Source organism: Haliaeetus leucocephalus, unplaced genomic scaffold (assembly GCF_000737465.1).
Source record: "Haliaeetus leucocephalus isolate CR32 unplaced genomic scaffold, Haliaeetus_leucocephalus-4.0 Scaffold752, whole genome shotgun sequence".
Classification (NCBI taxonomy): domain Eukaryota; kingdom Metazoa; phylum Chordata; class Aves; order Accipitriformes; family Accipitridae; genus Haliaeetus; species Haliaeetus leucocephalus.
In genome coordinates, this window is record NW_010973188.1 from 210739 (window position 1) to 229119 (window position 18381).

The window sequence follows — 18381 nt, forward strand, 5'->3', positions numbered from 1 at the left end:
CCAGCTTCTTGTACACCTGCTTGCTGGCAGAGCACGGGAAACTGAAAAATCCTTAACTTTGGATAAACGCTACTTATCATCAGTGTGTTATCAACATTATTCTCACACTAAATCCAAAACACACTGTACCAGCTACTAGGAAGAAAATTAACTCTATCCCAGCCAAAACCAGGACAGCAACAATAATATGTCCACAACCATGCTCTAAACATCATAATGTAGAAAGATATCTCAAATTAAAAGGTTGTTAACAATTGCCACCTGTGTAACAAATTAAAAAATATCAGAAGTCTGTGTCACTGTGCTTTTACCCAGCCCGTCCTCCTCCCTGTTGGATAGTTCCTAATGTGCTGTCTTTCTCCTGTCTGCCCTTAAGTGAGATACTGCTCCTAATATGCATCAGTAATGGAAGCACCATACTGAAAGACTGAATTTCACTGGTCTCTGTTCATGTCTCTGCACCAGCCAAACAAACCTAAGTCATACTTATATATCTCCTGGATAGTATGGACTTGACACATGTATGGTCTTCTGGTGGTTACATCCCACACCACACAGGAATTTTCAGGGCCTACCTGAAAGTTATGCTCACTATGATGACAGATTTACCAACTTGAAGCTTATTTGGGCCAGCAGTTTGACCAGAAATATGGCAAAGCCTGGTGCTTTCAACTAAGTTTCGGTCTGAGGTTTGGGTTTTGTTCAAAATTGAATTTCAAAGTGAGTGTCTGAGTAAGGGCAAGCACACACAGGAACAGGTGTACCAAAAATGAAAACAAGGTTTAGTTGAACCCTGCTAAGACAATCTGTCAAGTTTGACGCAGGTCTGATTGCACATTCTTTGGATGCATCGTCTTGTCTACCCTAACAAATCATAGGAGCAAAAGCCCCTCTGCTTCCAGGCCAGAGAGTGGGATCAACATTGTGCACCAGGAATTTGGTAAGTCAATCAAAGCGTTTTGTTATTTAAACTGATTATAGGAAGATTAAAACTTAGTTCAGTTTCTGTAATACACTTAGCTGCTAGCATGCTGTTGTGGTTTAACCCCAGCCAGCAACTAAGCACCATCCCCCAGTTGGGATGGGGGAAAGAATCGGAAGAGTGAAAGTCAGAAAACTCATGGGTTGAGATAAAGACAGTTTAATAAGTAAAGCAAAAGCCACACATGCAAGCAAATCAAAACAAGGAATTCATTCAGCACTTCCCATTGGCAGGCAGGTGTTCAGCCATCTCCAGGAAAGCAGGGGTCCATCACATGTAATGGTTACTTGAGAAGACAAACGCCATCATTCCGAACGTGTCCCCCACCTCCTTCTCCTTACCCCAGCATTCTATGCTGAGCGTGACATCATATGGTCTGGAATATCCCTTTGGTCAGCTGGGGTCAGCTGTCCCGGCTGTGTCCCCTCCCAAGTCTTTGTGCACCCCCAGCCTACTTGCTGGTGGGGTGGGTTGAGAAGCAGAAAAGGCCTTGACTCTGTGTAAGCACTGCTCAGCAGTAACAAAAACTTCCTTGTATTATCAACACTGTTTCCAGCGCAAATCCAAAACATAGCCCCATACTAGCTACTATGAAGAAAATTAACTCTATCTTAGCCAAAACCAGCACACATGCCAAAGAAGACTGAAATAAGTGCATTCACGGCTAAGAGTTGCTGCTAAGGATGTATTTGGAACCAAAAAAAGCACAGGCTCAACATGTTACCAAACAATGGGGTGCCAATGACTTCTGAGCTTTTCTCTAACCCTGGATCTAAAGAGCTGAGTTGCTCTTTGCCTCTACTATGGAAGGACTAGTTTAAATCCTCCTTCTCCTCACCTCCATATCTTAGCTATCTATATCCACCCTACACCTTAGCTATTCCCTCCATCTTTTAGGGGAGAGAAAAAACAAAACAAAACAAAACAAAAAAGCCAGATGTTTTCCTGTTCTTTTCAGTTCCATGGCTGAGGAAAGACTTAAGATGGATACCTTTCTGAAGATACAGAGCTCTACTGACAAAAGAAAACATCCTGAAGGAGCAGCTGAACAAAAGGTCCCTTAAACATACTTTCAGATGGAATACCTGGTCTTATGACAAGACATACAAGGCACTACAAACTTCATGTATTTTAGCCTGCTCCGATGACCATGTGAAAAAAAATGGTAAATGCACAAAAGTCACATTGTCCCAATTAAGTACAATCCCTTACTAAATTCACTGACAGAGCAATTTTTCTAGGACTGTTTGGATGAGGTCATTCCAAAAAGGAGGCATGCGCAGGAAAATGCTGTGTGTCGCAGACCTTGATTAATGACATAATTTAAAACAGTGTTGTGATTTTCCTGCACTCTTCCTAGTCCAGAGAGCAAAGAGTAAGCTGCATTACCTAATAGGAGGCAAACCCAAGTAGCTTCCCATTTCAGCTGACATTAGAAGCAGGGATCAAATGATGATTTTCACCTTCCTTTTCCAAAACACTTAGCTCCCTATTCTCCGGAAAAAACAGAAATCGTGCAAGACGGAGATAAAGAAACGGCAATAGCAGTTTCTGGGCCAATAGACACTCTCATTATGAGGATTTTCTTGGTGTGGGGAGGTATGTGTGTAAATGTCTGTACAGGAGAAAAAAATAAGTGGGAGTTTAGCTGACAGGCTGAGAGCCATAATCCTCACACTGTTCGGTGTTTGTGCATCTGGATGTCTGTAAGCGGGTGTGTGTGTGTGTGTGCGCGTGCGCACGCAAAAGCAAACCTAAAGTACCTTCTTACTTAAAATATACATATGTGTAACTAACTGGCATCCTATACATCCTGTATGCTGCAAAGTAAGGTCTTGTTCTAGACTGGAAGGTGTAAAGTTCGACATAGTTGCCAACGCATTCTGGCTAACACATTCACAAAACTCAAGAGTAAATAAAGCAGGGTGTGTTTTAATAGGTGCTAAACAAGCAAATTTAAGCCTAACCTTACCTCAGACTCTCACTTGACCAGTTTCACACACTTTAAAAGGCAGGGCACCTCTTAGCCTTTCAAGTTTTAGAGAGTGCTGATCAGAATGAGTTAACTAGCTCTAATAACAAACCTTTCATCCAAATACAGATGTGGTGGCCTAAGAGGTAATGACCCACTGATGGATTCCAAGTGTATGGGGTGACAGCCTCCCTGTGATACTTGATCCAGGTCAGGAAAGACAGAAAGATCATATGCTGTGGGTGTGCAGAGAGCAGGATGTTCCCACCCTGTTAACAGCCAAAGCTACACTTCCCTGCAGCATCAGTTTTTGAATCATGCATAATCCTGACGACTACTGAACTGCTGAAAAATTCAGCATAATGGATTTTCCTTGATGGATGCATAAATGATCATCTCCAGTATGCACTTGAATGCAATATGGCTAAATCAAACAAAAATAACAGGAGGTAAATCTGAATAAAACAAAAGGAGAAAGGCAGACAGCAAAGGGAGTTAGTGATGATTCAGACTAAAGAAGGTATTTTTCTGGGGTTCAAAAAAGTGATTTTTTTTCCAGTCCCTTGTAAGTTTTTGCTTTTGCTGCACTTCTGAACCTCCATTTTTGGGCACTAAAATACCAAAAGAAAAGCTCTTCTCCCACTGCTTCTGTCCAACAGTTTGTCATCACACTTGTTTATAGTCCTAAGTTCTTACAAACCTAAAAGAAAATGTGTTTCCTTACAAGATGCAGATGTGGGGTTTTTGTTCTCTAAGGCTGGGGTTGTTCCTGTGTGCTGGGACATAACCTGGCTTTATTATTTCAGGGCAGTTCCTAAATACCAGAACAAAATGCACTTGCTCAAAGGGGGCCAACTAGCTGCCCAGGGATGGTTCTATCACCTTTGTCCAAAGAGGAGAGGAACTTGAGTTTGGGTGGGTCTGCTTCAGGTTTTGTTGCTGTTTGAACTGGTGGGTTTGAATAGAGGCACAGATTAGTACCATTACTCTGCATTTTCTACTAGGAGAGACACAGTTCTGCAGTAAAATAAAACAGAGCCAAACACATGCATTTTTCTTCTTTTGATTCCTCTAGATCAGAGAATTCAAGCAGAGGAGCCTATTGGTAAGCTGTCAGAGCCCCTGTGTATCCTACCATCACAAATGGATTCCAGACAGTTCATCCTGTGTAAATTTAGGTATCTGTTTTCTTCAGAGGCCTGATGAACAGAAGTGGCAAGGAAAATAGGATGTGATATCCAAATTCAACTAGAAAGACTAGTATTTTGAAGGCTTGGGTATTGTACTGCTTATGAGAGGGATCTGATGGAGCCAAGGGCCTCTCTACTGCAACCTTTCCATCAAGAAGAAATTGGCTTGTTGATCAGGCATTGGCCTGCACCCCATTTGGCAGCTAACAAATTGAGTCGCTGGAAATTAGTTGAGACATAGAACTTAACTAAAAATTTGGCTTGGCTTAACTATTAAAAAAAAAAAAAAGCCCCATAATCATTGCCAGCGATTTAGAAGAGAACACTTTATAGGGCAGCCCATAGATGCTTGTACTGAAGCTTGTTAGGGTTATTATAAACAGATGAAGCAACAGGCTGTTGTCAAGGGGATCCAGCAGAAGCAATATAGGTCTGAGAAGGAAAACCTTGCAAGGCTTTGAGCAAAAGACATTTCTATTTCTTCTTCTCTATTGCCTTGCTCTCAACAAGTTGGCCAGGCTGTCCTATTCAAAATGACAGGGCAGAACAACCAATGGTGGCCACCAAAGTGTTTCAGCTGAACATAGCAGAGAGGCCTTGCTGCTGTGGCTATGCTCAGTGAAAGCTATCACTTTCACAGAGTAAGCATCAAACCAGCTCCACATTAATGTAATGGAGTTGCTACATCAAGTCTCAACAGCACAGGACTTTGCTTTAAAATCCTTGTGAGAGTTAGGAGTTTGGCAGTTGTTTTAGCTTCCATTTTAACATAAAGTCCAGCTGCATTTTACTGTGTTCTCTGCTTTAGGACAGTGATAAACAGGATCAGTCACTTATCCCTTTGGGCTAAGTGTTTATATAGGCCACTGTTTCTTCATTTCCATGTTAAAAGCACTCACCTACCCACATGCTAAAGTTACCAAAGCCTGATGAATCTTTATGCCTCAGAGGAGCTGAGAATCTGAGTTTGTACTCTCTTACAGCCTGTCACAACAGGAGGTAAAAAACTGAGGTTTAAACTGACATGTTCTACCTCACACTTGCCATGAGGTGAGAAGCTGCATGCAGTCAACTTTTTAAACATCATGAAGGGGAGAAGCACACTCAGCACTTAGCTCTGCAAGTCCCAGAAATATCTTCACTTCAAGTCAATATAACTGCAATGCAAATCCCTTGGGATTATTTTTGGGGTTGTCTTTATTTATTTATTTATTTCGGTTCGGTTAGGTTCCCCCCCAAAAAAACCCCACCTGTTTGCTTAGGCATTATGGAAGCTCTTTGAAACTGTGACTTCAGCATAGTGTGGATGCAAATGCATTTGGCCTATTTTGGGTCCAAGACAAAGACACTCAGAAACTTTTTGACTGAGTGTTTCCTGAGATCATACCAACTATAGTTACTGCTTCTGCACAATGGTCTTCTAAGTGTTAAATGGAAAAGGTTTCTAAGCTAGTTAGTTTGCTGTTGTTCAGAGCTTTGTTCCCAGAAAAACAAAGATGACCTTACCTTCAAAGACACAGTTACACAATAAAGTCTCTTAACATTTCTCTACGCCACAGTTACACATAGGACAGGAAGAATGCTAAACCAGGTGATGTCAGATGGATTAGCTGCTTTGTACCAAACAGTTCACGTTATTAAAGATAAGGGGAGGCTTGAATTCAAAGTTCAGAGTAGAGGCTGAGATTTTGCCCAACATGAATCAAATTACATATTACATGGGATGTTCAGGGGGCTATGAAGTCTAAAATCTGATCTTCATAGTTATTACCTGTATTCACACCTATCTACCACAGGTTTTTCACAGACTTTGTCTTTTATTTTCCTGAAGCTACATGCTTCAGCATTAGCATGCCCTCCCAACTAGGCAGGTTCAGACCAGGGACTGTATGGCTTTCTGTGGATTGTCTGAAATATCAGAGAAGCTTGTGTGAGGTGAGACAATGAAGTTTCTGTCCTTGCCACTCTTTCCCCTGTCACATCTGACCAGTGAATTGTGATCAAAGATGAACAACATTACCTCATGGGCTGAGTCCGCAGCGCTGTCTTCAAGTCTTCAACTATTTTATTTTTCATTTCTGTTTCTTCTTCATCGAAAGCATACAGAGTCTGCATCTGTTCAGAAAAGAACATAACAATCAGGGTAGCTCAGGCTGCCTGGAAGCCAAGAGACAGGCAGGGAACTGTGAAAAATAACTATCTTATCAACCCATGCAGGGGTATCTGCCGGCCTTTCACCAGGAAAGCAGTGCCTCAGCTACAAAACTGAATCCAGATGAGGCTGCTCATGTGGACTGGCAGCAGCATACCACTTTACCACACTGGCTAAACTAGGGTTCTCAGATTACCCCCCAAAAATCATACTTGCCAGTATGCCCTCAGAAAACTGTACCTAATTTGGAACAGTGATCTGCTGTGGTGATCTATGGATATATGAGGCAAAGTTTATAGGGAGAGGTATTATCTTATTAGACTGACATGTCTGGAGGGATTTGGAGGGGGAAAAAAGAAGAAAAAAACCCCAGACTTGTGTGTCAAGTTTCAAAGCATAAAAGCTTTTTCCTCAAGTGACTAAACAGCCTGCAAGTACCCTGAGTTACAGCTTGTGTACATACAAGTTTGACTTTTCTTCTCCACGCCAAGTATATCACCTGTTTTAAGATACTGATTTTCCTCATACACGTTGCCCTTGCTAATTAGGAACATTTACTGCAAAAAACTGGACCATCATAAAATCCCTGTCCCTGTTTTTTAACAAGTGAACTGAAGCACATGGAGACTAGATTTTCCCCCAGTATGCAGCTTGAGATAACTAGAGCTTGCAGTCAACTGGAACTGAAGATGCTGTGGGTCACTGTAAATTACAGTGAGAGATGAGTGGAATACACACAAAAAATAAGGTTCTCGAAGTCAGGCAATGCCATTAAAAAAAGGGGTATATCAGGAAATCAGGGTTCCAGATCTACACTCAGCACCACTGAGACCTTGTGATGTGAAGCAAGACTCTTCAGTGCCCATACCATTCAGGCTCAGCTTCAGTGTGTGACTTTTTAAAAAGTCAAGACTCAGTGCTGGAAATTCTTAGCCTATAGCTATGTCTTCTTAGTCACTTTAATTGTAAAACAGAGAGGATAAATGACTCATTGGCAGGATTTCTCAGGGATATCGCTCAGTGGTATCTGGAAAGCAGCTCTGAACTTCTTCTCAAATGAATAACCCAATTAAACTAGTATCATCTATCATGGATCTGATATTATACCTCTCTGTGGTGGAATCTGAGTAGCTACAATTATGGCCCATTATAGGAAATATTTAAGTCTTTATTTTACTGTTCAGCAAGCACCAAAGAAAACCTTCTTCTCACTGGAACTTCCTTTAACCCTCCCCCACCCGCCCAACACCTCACTTCCCTTGAAAGTGCTCCCACCTTGCTTGCTTTTGCAAACCAGGTGGTGCCAACACGTGTTGGATCCTCAGGGTGGTCATTTGGCTACATGTCGTTGCTGTCTTATGCTGAACAGCTGGCATAGGGAGATGTGTTTAACTCTAGCGGTCCTCTCTCTGATCCACGCTAAAGTCAAATTCACTCAGTAACAGAGCAAGCTATTTCCTGCCCTAATGGAATGACACAGCGCTACTGATGGAAAATGAGCTGATGATGTTTTAACTTTTGCCAGCATCCCACAACAGCCAGAAACATAAATTGAAATGCTTAAGCCAAGCCATATATGATCCCTCTCTTCAAAAAATAAACAGAAATCCTGAACAGGCATTATGGAACCTCCATGGCAGAGTCCTGGGGTGTGATTTGGGGTTTGATTTGTATTTTTTTGGGTGACAGCCCATCTGGTCATCTTTCCTTTGGCCCATAAATGCTCCTTTGAAAGGCTCCCATTCCTCCAATGGCTTAATTTCTCCTCTGAGCCATTGTGGGGGGAAAGCAAATGGATGATAGGAAGGTGCTCAACAGTATTTTGTTCATAGTGAAAAAGGCCCATTTCCAAATGAAACAAATACAAATAATCCTGCCTTTACAACAGAGGGTGATTATAGAAAACCCATTTTCTAAAGCTGCAGGCAGCCAAAAGCCCTTCATTTCTCACTCCTGTGCATGGCCAGGAACTCAAATCCTCATGCCCTCTCTAAAGACAGACTGGTCATGCGTTTGCATTATGAAATAGCTTTCTCAGCAAGAGTTATAGAAAACATAATTGTCCCTGGGAGACAGAGGGGAGGGAACTGTCATTATTTGAGGCTGGATTTCATTAATGTGGCTGGCTGATGAATTGCGTTCCTGAACTACAAACTGCACTCGAGTACTAACGTCTGCTGTGCTGAGGATGCGGCTAGTTACTATCAGTGGGATACATAAGGCTCTTTTTTACAAGCACATTTTGTATATTTAAAAGTTTTCCAGATTAACTGTATCGCCCAGGAAAGTATAGTATGTAGTTACTGGATTTGCCAATTCAAAAAAATGAATTAATTTTTGAAAACAATCAATCACATGGAATTTTATGTGTAAAACTTCAGGTAGTCCAAGAAATTTCTTTTGAAAATTTGGCTCTATTTAAAATGAAATATTTTAGTTTTATTAAAAGCACAGATTAATTCCCACACCTTATCCTAATGGCTAATCATTCCTCTAAACTGCTGGGAAGGAAAATACAGGACCATAATGACAGCATGTGTGAGAAAGAAAGAGAAAAAAAAGAAAAAAGAAAAAAAGGGCATTAACTAGCATCAGCAATACACTGTATGAAGGACCTAGTTTTATTTAACAGTCTCACACAAATAAAATGAAAAAAAGAAAGAAGAAAATAGAATAAATAGTGAAAAAGCAACCCGTATGTTCTGATTTCTCATTATAGTACAAGATCTTTCTTTAGATCTTGTCTAAAATCATAACTAACAAAGTGTTATCACTATTGAAATAACTTCCAGTTCATAAACAAATACAAGTAAAATTAAAATGAAAATTTGATTAAAAATATTGTTTTGCATGCCTCCTATGACATACCTGGACAATAGTACTTTAAAACATTTCTTCAGAGAAAAAAAGTCAGTTGAAATTCAAGGTGCACCACATGTCTAACTACATTAAGGCTGAACTAAGAGAATAAACTATGAATCATAAACTATGAATAGAAGTAATTTAAAAACCCTGAACTTTTAACCAAATAAGTTTGAAGTAACATAGATGTCGCCTAATCCAGATGGAGGAGAGACTTATCACCCACCTGCTAAATTCTGCTGAAAGATATATATTTTTAATGTTCTGTGAAGCTGCTCTGCCCTGAAGAAATGCTTTCTGAGTCAAGGAAAAGGGCCTTGTTACAGCTGTATTTATTAATCTTGACCCCTGCCTCATAGTCTCGACCGAGCCACCTCTCCAGAAAAGCTGGATCTGCAACTACTGTTCACCTGGAAGTCTCTCTGTGGAAATGCATACACAGCCAAGCTCATAAAAGCAACACAGTGCTGTCAGAAGTTTTCCTCACCAGAAAAGCGAGGGCTGTGTTTATTTGTGCTGCCCAGCAGACAGTATCATGGGGTGAAGAGGGCAGGAGAAGCACAAGGAGGTTTCTTTACATGTGATTTTAACAGGGCAGCTGCTCCATTTTTAAGAAAAGAAGTTCTGTGTGCTGATGAATCAGCAGAAGATGACAATGACCTTGATAATGGAAATGGTCTCCAGTTCTTGCCGTGCAACCTGTCCACAATCACCAGTATTATTTATAGCATGTAGACATCAGAAGACTTGGCAAATTTGGAGGCTCCTCTTTGTAAATTAGACATCATTAGCAGCTGTCCCTTTCTCTTAAGGGCTAGTCTACCAATGACCTACTTGGCCCCTTCCTTTCAGTCAGGCTACCTGAACAATGGGACAGTCCCTCCACAGGAATTGCACACTACAGACTAGTAAAGAGATCCAGTTTTACTGTCATGCTTTTGTGAGAACTGGGTTTAAAAACTATTAAAATCTAAAAAGTCACAGCAACAGAAACCATTGTGGGAACAGAACTGTGCCTAAAATGCATGGCTTTTTGAACAGGATCAGGAATCTGTGACCTAAAGTGCTTCCTTACATAGTGGTCTAAGGTTACAAGTAGGGAATGTCAAACATTTCAGGAATCACCACATTGCTCTCAAGCATAATCTATGAGGGGCAGATATAATGGCTAACACTGCAGCAGGTCTTCTGAGAAAATGATCCTTGAGCACAGGGGCCTTGGCCTGCTGAAATCCACAGAAACATACTTAAAGATATCAGCAGGATAAAGGTGCCATTTCCATTTTATCAGCAGGTAGGAAGAGTTTTTTTGCCAAGCTAATATATAAAAAAGAACTTCATAATTAAACAAAAGGATATAGAAAAAGATGTGAAAGACACATAGAAAAAGATTCTTATGCAGTTAATTCACAAGAGATGCAAAGATTAAATTTTATTAAAAAAAACAGGACAGAAGGCACTTTAACACTTCTGTGATTATTGCTACCATTTCAACTCTCTTCTTGCAGTATTTCTAATTAAAATATTGCAATATCTGAGAATGCCCAAGAGATGCAAACTGAAATAGACTATACAGTGTCAGGAAGCAACATGAAACATGTTTTTCTTTCACCACTTCTGAGCCAACTCCACTTGCACGCAGTTTAAAAAAAAACAAAATGAAAAAAACCCACCACTAAATTTAGGACTGAAATTATAAGGGACCCAAAATAACCATTTGGAAGCTAAGAATCTCAGAGGTCTAAATAATAATGAATAGAACATGTCTTTTAAAGTGTGTCGGAGCTGGTTCTCAGCTGTATTACTCCAGTTTTCCACTGATACAATTCCTGTGAAATCAAGTCAACTAAGTTTCACCTCCCTAAAAGTGAAGCAACTAAGTGGTAAATCAGAAGCAGGGGTTTTAACCGCAGTGTATCTCCTCAACACTTCAAGCATAAGAGTAAATCATGAGGCTTGAAGCCAAATAAAAGGTTATTAATCATTCAGTGTTGGGGCATGCAAACAACATTATCAGGGCTGGTGTTTATTGGTACTCTTAAAACATGTTTAAAATTAGAAACATAAGCCAAAATATAGTCTCATTCCATGGAACTGCTCCAGATTTACAATAGTGGGATGTAAATATTCACTCCAGGTTAACATCAAGATCATTTAAAGACTAATCCAAAAGTTACTGAAATCAATGGAAAAACTTTCAGTAGATTCAAGAGGCCTTGGATCAAATCCTACCAGAAGTATTTGGATCAGTGACATTGCAAGGTTTCATTCTTATTTTTTTCGTTAATGAGCCTTGTAGAGCAAATTTGTTCAGTCAGGAAATCAAAGCACAGTGCCATGCCAGTCACAAAAGCTCAGCCTCTTTTCTCAGAAGAAGTCCATATTCCTTCTATTCCATTACTCTGTCCCAAGAAAATGTGGCATGAAGGAAGGTGACCATTTTGTTTATTCATGTCTCACAGTAGAAAGCAGCTTTTCTTTTATCCTCTTACAGTGAGTTATAATAACTTGTAAATCTTGAGGGTTTTTTTTACTGAGCAAGATATGTTTCACCATGAGAAATGCATCAGTATTGACACCTTTAGCATCCATTAAGGCATTATTTTTATAAAATTATTTTAAAGCTCATAACCACTATACAAAAGGTGCAGAAAAGCCTTTAGAAATCAAACATAAAAGCATAAGTAAACAAACAAGGTGTGCTACCTAAGATGCTAGGAACAGAATTCTATCATCACTTCTGCACAACTTCCAAAAAAAGCTGAGTAGACATTGCACACAAATAACTGGAGACAAAATTTGACTATAAAAATCAGTAAAAGGATCAAATTTCAAAATATAAGATCTACCATATCAAAGGAGATCAGTGGACACTATATGCAGGTGTTTTGCTTCTGCTGGTGACCAGATCTACTGGATGCTTCAGAAGAAGAGATATATTATACAGCTATCAAACAAGGACAATTAAAAAAATTTTTCCTCAAATATCTTGTTGGCTTGTATCTGATGTCTAAGGTGTTACAGCCTTATGTTCCTCTATTTATCTGCTATTATATAAGTGGATAATATCTTACATAAACAAATACCTTTTCTTTAATTCTTCTACAAAACTAATAAACCCAGCATTATTTTGTAGATTAGTTAGAAATCAGTTTGAAACCACAAAACAAAACTTTACCTAGTTTTCAAATAGATGGTTTTCTGATTCAGCAAATATTCTCTTGAATTTTCATTCCAGAATCTAATTTGAGTGCCTTCAGTGCTCAGTGTTGTAGAAATAAAAATTGGAAATGCTTATGGTGCTTTCTAATCTATTCTTCTGCTAGAGCAGGGCTTTCTTAATACACATACTCATCTTCTTTCAGAAGTCCTATTTTAAATCAGTCATGCATTTGGCCTAACATTCTTCTCCTTTGGGAACTTCTTCCTAAAGAAACACATCTCTATGGTAGGAAATCTTCCCTGCTTTGCAGAAGAGGTAACTTACTGCTGCCATGGAATTGATGCGGTCAATGTAGTAATCTGGCCAACTGGTAGCAAGCTTATTAGGATCTTCTTGCTCCTGAAACAGAAGGTTAAACAAGGTTACACAAGGAGCCTTTACAGGATAAAATGCCACTGTGGAACCACCTGGGATTCTTCACTGTGCTGCTCTTTATTGTGGTATCTTCCCCCATATTCTTGCATAACGCACATAGATGTGTGGCATTTATTACAAACATTTCTGGAAGTGTAACGTTAGCACTGTCACCATAGTGTGTGAGATCAAAAGTGTCTCCTTCAGCTAAGGTTAGAAAGATGGTGGGATTCACCAACAAAGGGGTTTCATATCTGCTATGGAGAAAAAAAAAAAAAGTCAAGTCAAGGAACATGAAAAGAAGCTAAAACACTGCCTCATTTTGATGTGATAAACCAAAAAGAGGTTTAGACTGGACATTAGGAAGCATTTCTTTACCGGAGGGTGGTCAAACACTGGAACAGGCTTCCTAGAGAGCTGGTCAATGAGCCAAGCCTATCAGTGTTTAAAAGGCATTTGGATAATGCCCTTAATAACACACTTTAGCTTTTGGTCAGCCCTGAAGTGGTCAAGCAGTTGGACTAGATCATCGTTGCAGGTCCCCTCCAACTGAAAGATTCTATTCTATTCTGTTCTTTCTATTCTATTCTATTCTAAAAAGTTAAGCACAACCTCAGGACATCTGAAGGAACAGAACGGCATCCCCTCAATTACAGTAGGAGCAGTATTAATCCTTCTATCCCTATCTCCCAAATAATCCACCTGAAATCATCTTCCCTAGACTAAGCTCAACCAAGCTCAACTTCTAAAAGGAGACCTACTCCTACTCAGGAACCAATTCTTTCTTGTTCCTTGGCTGCTCAATGGAAACAAGATTTCATTCTAATGGGTCTATTTATTTCTAGATATGTGTAACCAGCAAAATGAGGATTGGTTTTAGGATCCTGATCTCCCATTATAAACTGCAAATAACTCATATTAAGACTCCTAGCTTATGAAAAAAAGATTGAACCGCTTGACTCATCCTAAGGATGTCCAAAGATGTATGAAGACTGTGTGGATCTCATCAATGTTGGCTGTGTATTAATGCTTACTCATACTAGAAAAGTTACTCTGGAAAATATACAGAACAAAATTAAATGTGTAGGTCTATCAGAGTACCTCAGCTATTCCAGAACTATTTGGTTTAGAGATGAGAACTAGCTCTACATGCTCCCTGCTAAGCCACATTCAGAAAACACCTTGCTACCTGACAAGTTCCTGCCAGGCTACATACCAACACATGGCAACAATTCTGCACAAATCAAAATCTTCATATTTAGAATTAAAAACAAAATCACGACTGAGACTTGGATCTTTCCTTCCCCTCTCTTCATTCCACTGGTCTTTCAACACATAAACTAAAAGACTATCTCCATTCATGGTACTGACAAAACAGCTTTGTCCCCATCTAGCGAAGGACTACAGTACAGACACATCCTAGACAGATCACAACTCTTTGTTCAGCCCTTACATCCAACTGAACAATTAAGAGCAAAAGATTTAAACAAAGCATTGTATAGTAGACTACCGCTGTATGAAAAGTATGAGAGGCTGGCAAAGTAGCAAGAGATACCAATTACATCCACAGTTGCTATGCACCCACCCCCTCATGATAATAAATGGTGCGATTAAGAATGAGGTGACCTGTGAGAAGTGAGAAGTCTGCTGCTTTTCCTTAATTCTCTTTCCTGGCCACAATCAGCAAGAATCTGATGGATGCAAATCCAAGTCAAATAGCACATTGCAGAAATATGCAACTCCCTACCAATAGCCAGTTAGAATTGCCATGCCACATCTTATTGGTAGACTGCCTTTTGCTTCTCCTTTTCTGTGTAGAATATCTAGTGGCAATCATAACCCTGACTACAGTTTCACACTCAGCAGACCTTAACCTCCTGTGCAAAAGTCAATATATGACCTTGCTGATGGAAAAATAAATTAAAACATACAATAGACAAATACAGCATTATTTTTATAAAATAATCTTATAATTCCCAAAGAGAATAATAGAGATGGGGAGCTAATCCAGAGGTAGTGAAGTAAGGTCATTCTGCAGGGAACGAGGTTTAGCCACCAATCTGAAGCGCAAGGTGCGCTCATATACCCTTCTGAAACTTTTCTCTGCATAGAATTATAAAAGTCCGGGTGACAGTTATAATTGTTTGCAGAGTACAGGTGATGAGAACATGGTCAGAACAGGGAATATACTTCTCCTGCCTCCATTCTGAACTCCAAGTAAAGAAACAAACACACGTAAATTAAGGACTGCCTGAATCCATCCTTTATATCCCAAAATAAGCCACAATACCTTTTCTCCTTAAAATTCTTTAGGGGAAAAGAAAAAAGAGTATAAATGCTGGAATGCCACAATTAACCTTTCTAGATACCTAGTTTAGACATGCAGGTTGGAAAGCATCAGGATATATACACTAAAAAATCAGAATTCTGAATAATTTCCTACCTGAACCCAAACCATCAGAAATTTCACAATCAGAACCAAGGATAAGAAGACTCTGATCCCCTAAAGTATATCTGTGTATGCAGTTAGCTTGGCAAATGAGATAAGGTCCTCGGTATATCCTGCTTTTGACCATTCTCCATCCACTACAAATTAGTCTGAACTCTTGAGTCTGTAAGTCTTACATTTTGGGTTTGTTTTTAATTAGAGTTGAGAGAAAACTGGTTTCAGTGGAACACAGCAAGTTTTAGCTTTTTTCCTGAACTAAAGCTCAGACTGAAGCTGTACATTGCTGAAGTTAAAAAAGTTTTAGCAGATACTGCACTATGCAATTCCCACTTTCTGACATTGTTTCAGCCCAGAAGTATATTAAGCAGAAAAAATCATATAATTTCAGTGGTCCTCCACACTCCCTGCTCAGACCAGAATTTTATGGCTGGCAATGTGTGTTTTACTTCACTAGAATAAATGTTATTAGGTACTTAAAACCTGGCACTCTATTTCCATTATGAAGCCTCAGAAAGCTAGTTATACTCACGATGATGAGATTTTTATCCAGCCCCATGAAATCATTAGGTGGCACAGTGTTATTTATAGCAATCACCTGGGCAACATTTTCAAAAGAGAGACAAATTCATACATGTAGCATCAGACCCATTGGAAAAAAAACATTTCATTGCCTAAATTATGTGAGTTCTGCCCATGGTAAGAAATTGCTGTACCATGTTTCTTCTCAGAAAGGGGGAGATAAGTTGAAAATAGAAAGCAATTTAGGGTGGGGTGGGGGGTGGGCAACAACAGGGTGCTGGGTTTTTTGTTTGTTTTGTTTTTAATGTCTTCAGCATTTTGACCCTCAGATAAAACCTCAGAGAAAACTGCAAGGCAAGTTGATGATAATGGCAAAACCCTTCCCTTGCTCCAGGAGACACAGAGAAGGAAAAACAAAAAGCCAAACCAGAAAACGAGGCCCTAATATACAAAACCACATCGGAATCAAAAGCTGGAAACAATAACCCATCTGTATAAGGGAAAACATTAGCTGAAGGAATCTATTAAAGCAAAGCCTCCTTTTAGCTCCTTGAATAGTGTAAATATTACATTAAAAAACAGACGTCAGCTTGTGGGCTTTATAAGGGGCCATATCATTCTTCACTGGAGTAACAACTATGTAACTGCTGTGAAAACAGGATCTTGATAACGTACAAGCCTGCAACATAGCCAAGGTATTATATAGGCTTTGACACTAATTTGGACAAGCTCCATGCCTTGGTGGAAAGTGGAACTTATGACTTCATCCCAAATAGGACTTAACTGAGTTCTGCAAATAGTTGGGACATCTGAACCACTCAAAATGAAACAAAATAAAACAGACTATTGTGTGCACAGCTCAGCTGACCCTGAAAACCTTTCTGCAAATCCTGGGAGACCTGATCCATTTGGCAAGCTGTTCTCTAGAGAGCAGAAGACCTTTAGTGCATGTCATGTCAGTGGGACAAGCATTTGCAATACAAAGAATGCCATAACAGACATAATCAAGAATTATAGACCACTGCCTTTGTTGTGAAACTTTCTACACAGTACCAAACACTAGTGTTACAGGAATCATGTGGAAATGCCAGATATTTATGGCTGAGTGGATCATGAAAATGAAATACAGTGTTTATATGGTAGGTATGTCTTTCAAGATGGTTTCAGTCTTGAAAGAAACAGCATGGGGAAAGCCTGAACAGTAACTGCCTGCATTGAAGTTCTTCTGCGGCAAGCACTGGGTTTCAGTTTCCAGTGATGACACATTGGTATTTTACTCTGCACCAGACAGACCCCAAACAATGTGGAGCAGTACTCTAGAGCATGTCCTGAAAATCTGAGCATGTCAAAGCATTAATAAATACATCCACAAAAATTAGCAACTTCACAAGGCTTCTTTCCTGCAGATGGAGACAGGGAGATGTATATGGTGACATGACAATTAAAACTTGTCCAGGAAATCACTGGGAGAGTTAGGAACAGACACTGATCTGACACTGAATCTGGTGCTCTCTTATTTCTCACATCATTTATATCAGGTTGTTTTTATGCAATGTAGACAAATCCCAGCTCCCTGGCACCAGCAGGTGCTTGGCATCCCTGCATGTCCAACCATTACATGGACTTTGCCACCACCTGAAGACATGCCCCTGTGGTAAATTGCCAGGGCTGATGACTCATGAAGCCTTCTAACATGCAAACTAAAATAACAGTTTCTCCTTGAACAGAGGCATCAAGAAATACACCATATGTTATGGATATATGGATATATACTGCTTTGCACCATTCAGAACAGAATGGGAACATACCTGATGCTGCAAAACGTGGATTTAAAATCTTTCTTGGACAGGGAACCTTGATATCATTCATTGAGCTCCTCTCTATATCGATAAAAACAGTGTGCAAGCACAGAGGAAGAATATGAAATGAGGATACTGTAATAAAAATTCCTGTTCCAGCTTGTTCACTGTATCGTGTCTGGACGCTGCATGCTCAAGTTTATACTTGGGTCACAAAGAATTGCATTTTCCTGCAAAAGCCACTTTAAGGTTAGTGTGGTTCCTCCTCTCAACAGCCTGTACCTCACAGAGCTGAAAGACAGGTTATTTTACCTGGTATGAAGGGTCAGCATCATCACATACAGTTCAGAAAATATAGTTCAAGTCATTACAAGAAACTAATACCTTTTAAGAAAAAGTGAAATATGTTATTTGTCATACTGAGTAAGCCCCTGTAGCTATTTTTTTTATATTTCCCATTAACAGGCAATGGGAATTGGGATCCTGATTACAAATTACTGGGGATTTTTCAGTGTTGTGGGTTTTTTGGTTGAGAAGAAAGCTTTGCTGGGTAAAGATTCTCTGCTTCCCACACTCTTCAGAACAACAGGTTAGCCAGTAAAATGTTCATCTGAGATTTGCAGGATTCAGACTTATGCCCATGTTCTGTTTCAAAGTAGAGGTGCAGGACCCTTTCTCTCCACATGAATATTCTGGCCACTATAAACACGGTGGGTTTTTTGTTTGCTTGGAGGGTGGAAGATGGTTATCACTTGTACTTCATTTCCCACAGTGCTACTCTTCTCCCTTCAGATACTTTTAAAAAAGACTCAACTTATGGCAACATCTGCTGTTAATGCTGAATACAATACAATCTTGTAATACCTTGCACTCTACACT

General features: G+C 39.7%; 1 protein-coding gene across 1 annotated transcript in view; it reads right to left on the bottom strand.

Moving 5' to 3' along the window:
• Window positions 1–18381, bottom strand: part of DAAM2 (dishevelled associated activator of morphogenesis 2) — a 175353-nt gene that overhangs the window by 65189 nt on the left and 91783 nt on the right. The window contains exons 4-5 of the mRNA XM_010581122.1: window positions 12646–12720; window positions 6165–6259 (exon numbers count right to left, since the gene is read on the bottom strand). Of these exons, the coding sequence (XP_010579424.1) occupies window positions 6165–6259; window positions 12646–12720 (170 nt within the window). The remainder of the gene's footprint in view (window positions 1–6164; window positions 6260–12645; window positions 12721–18381) is intronic.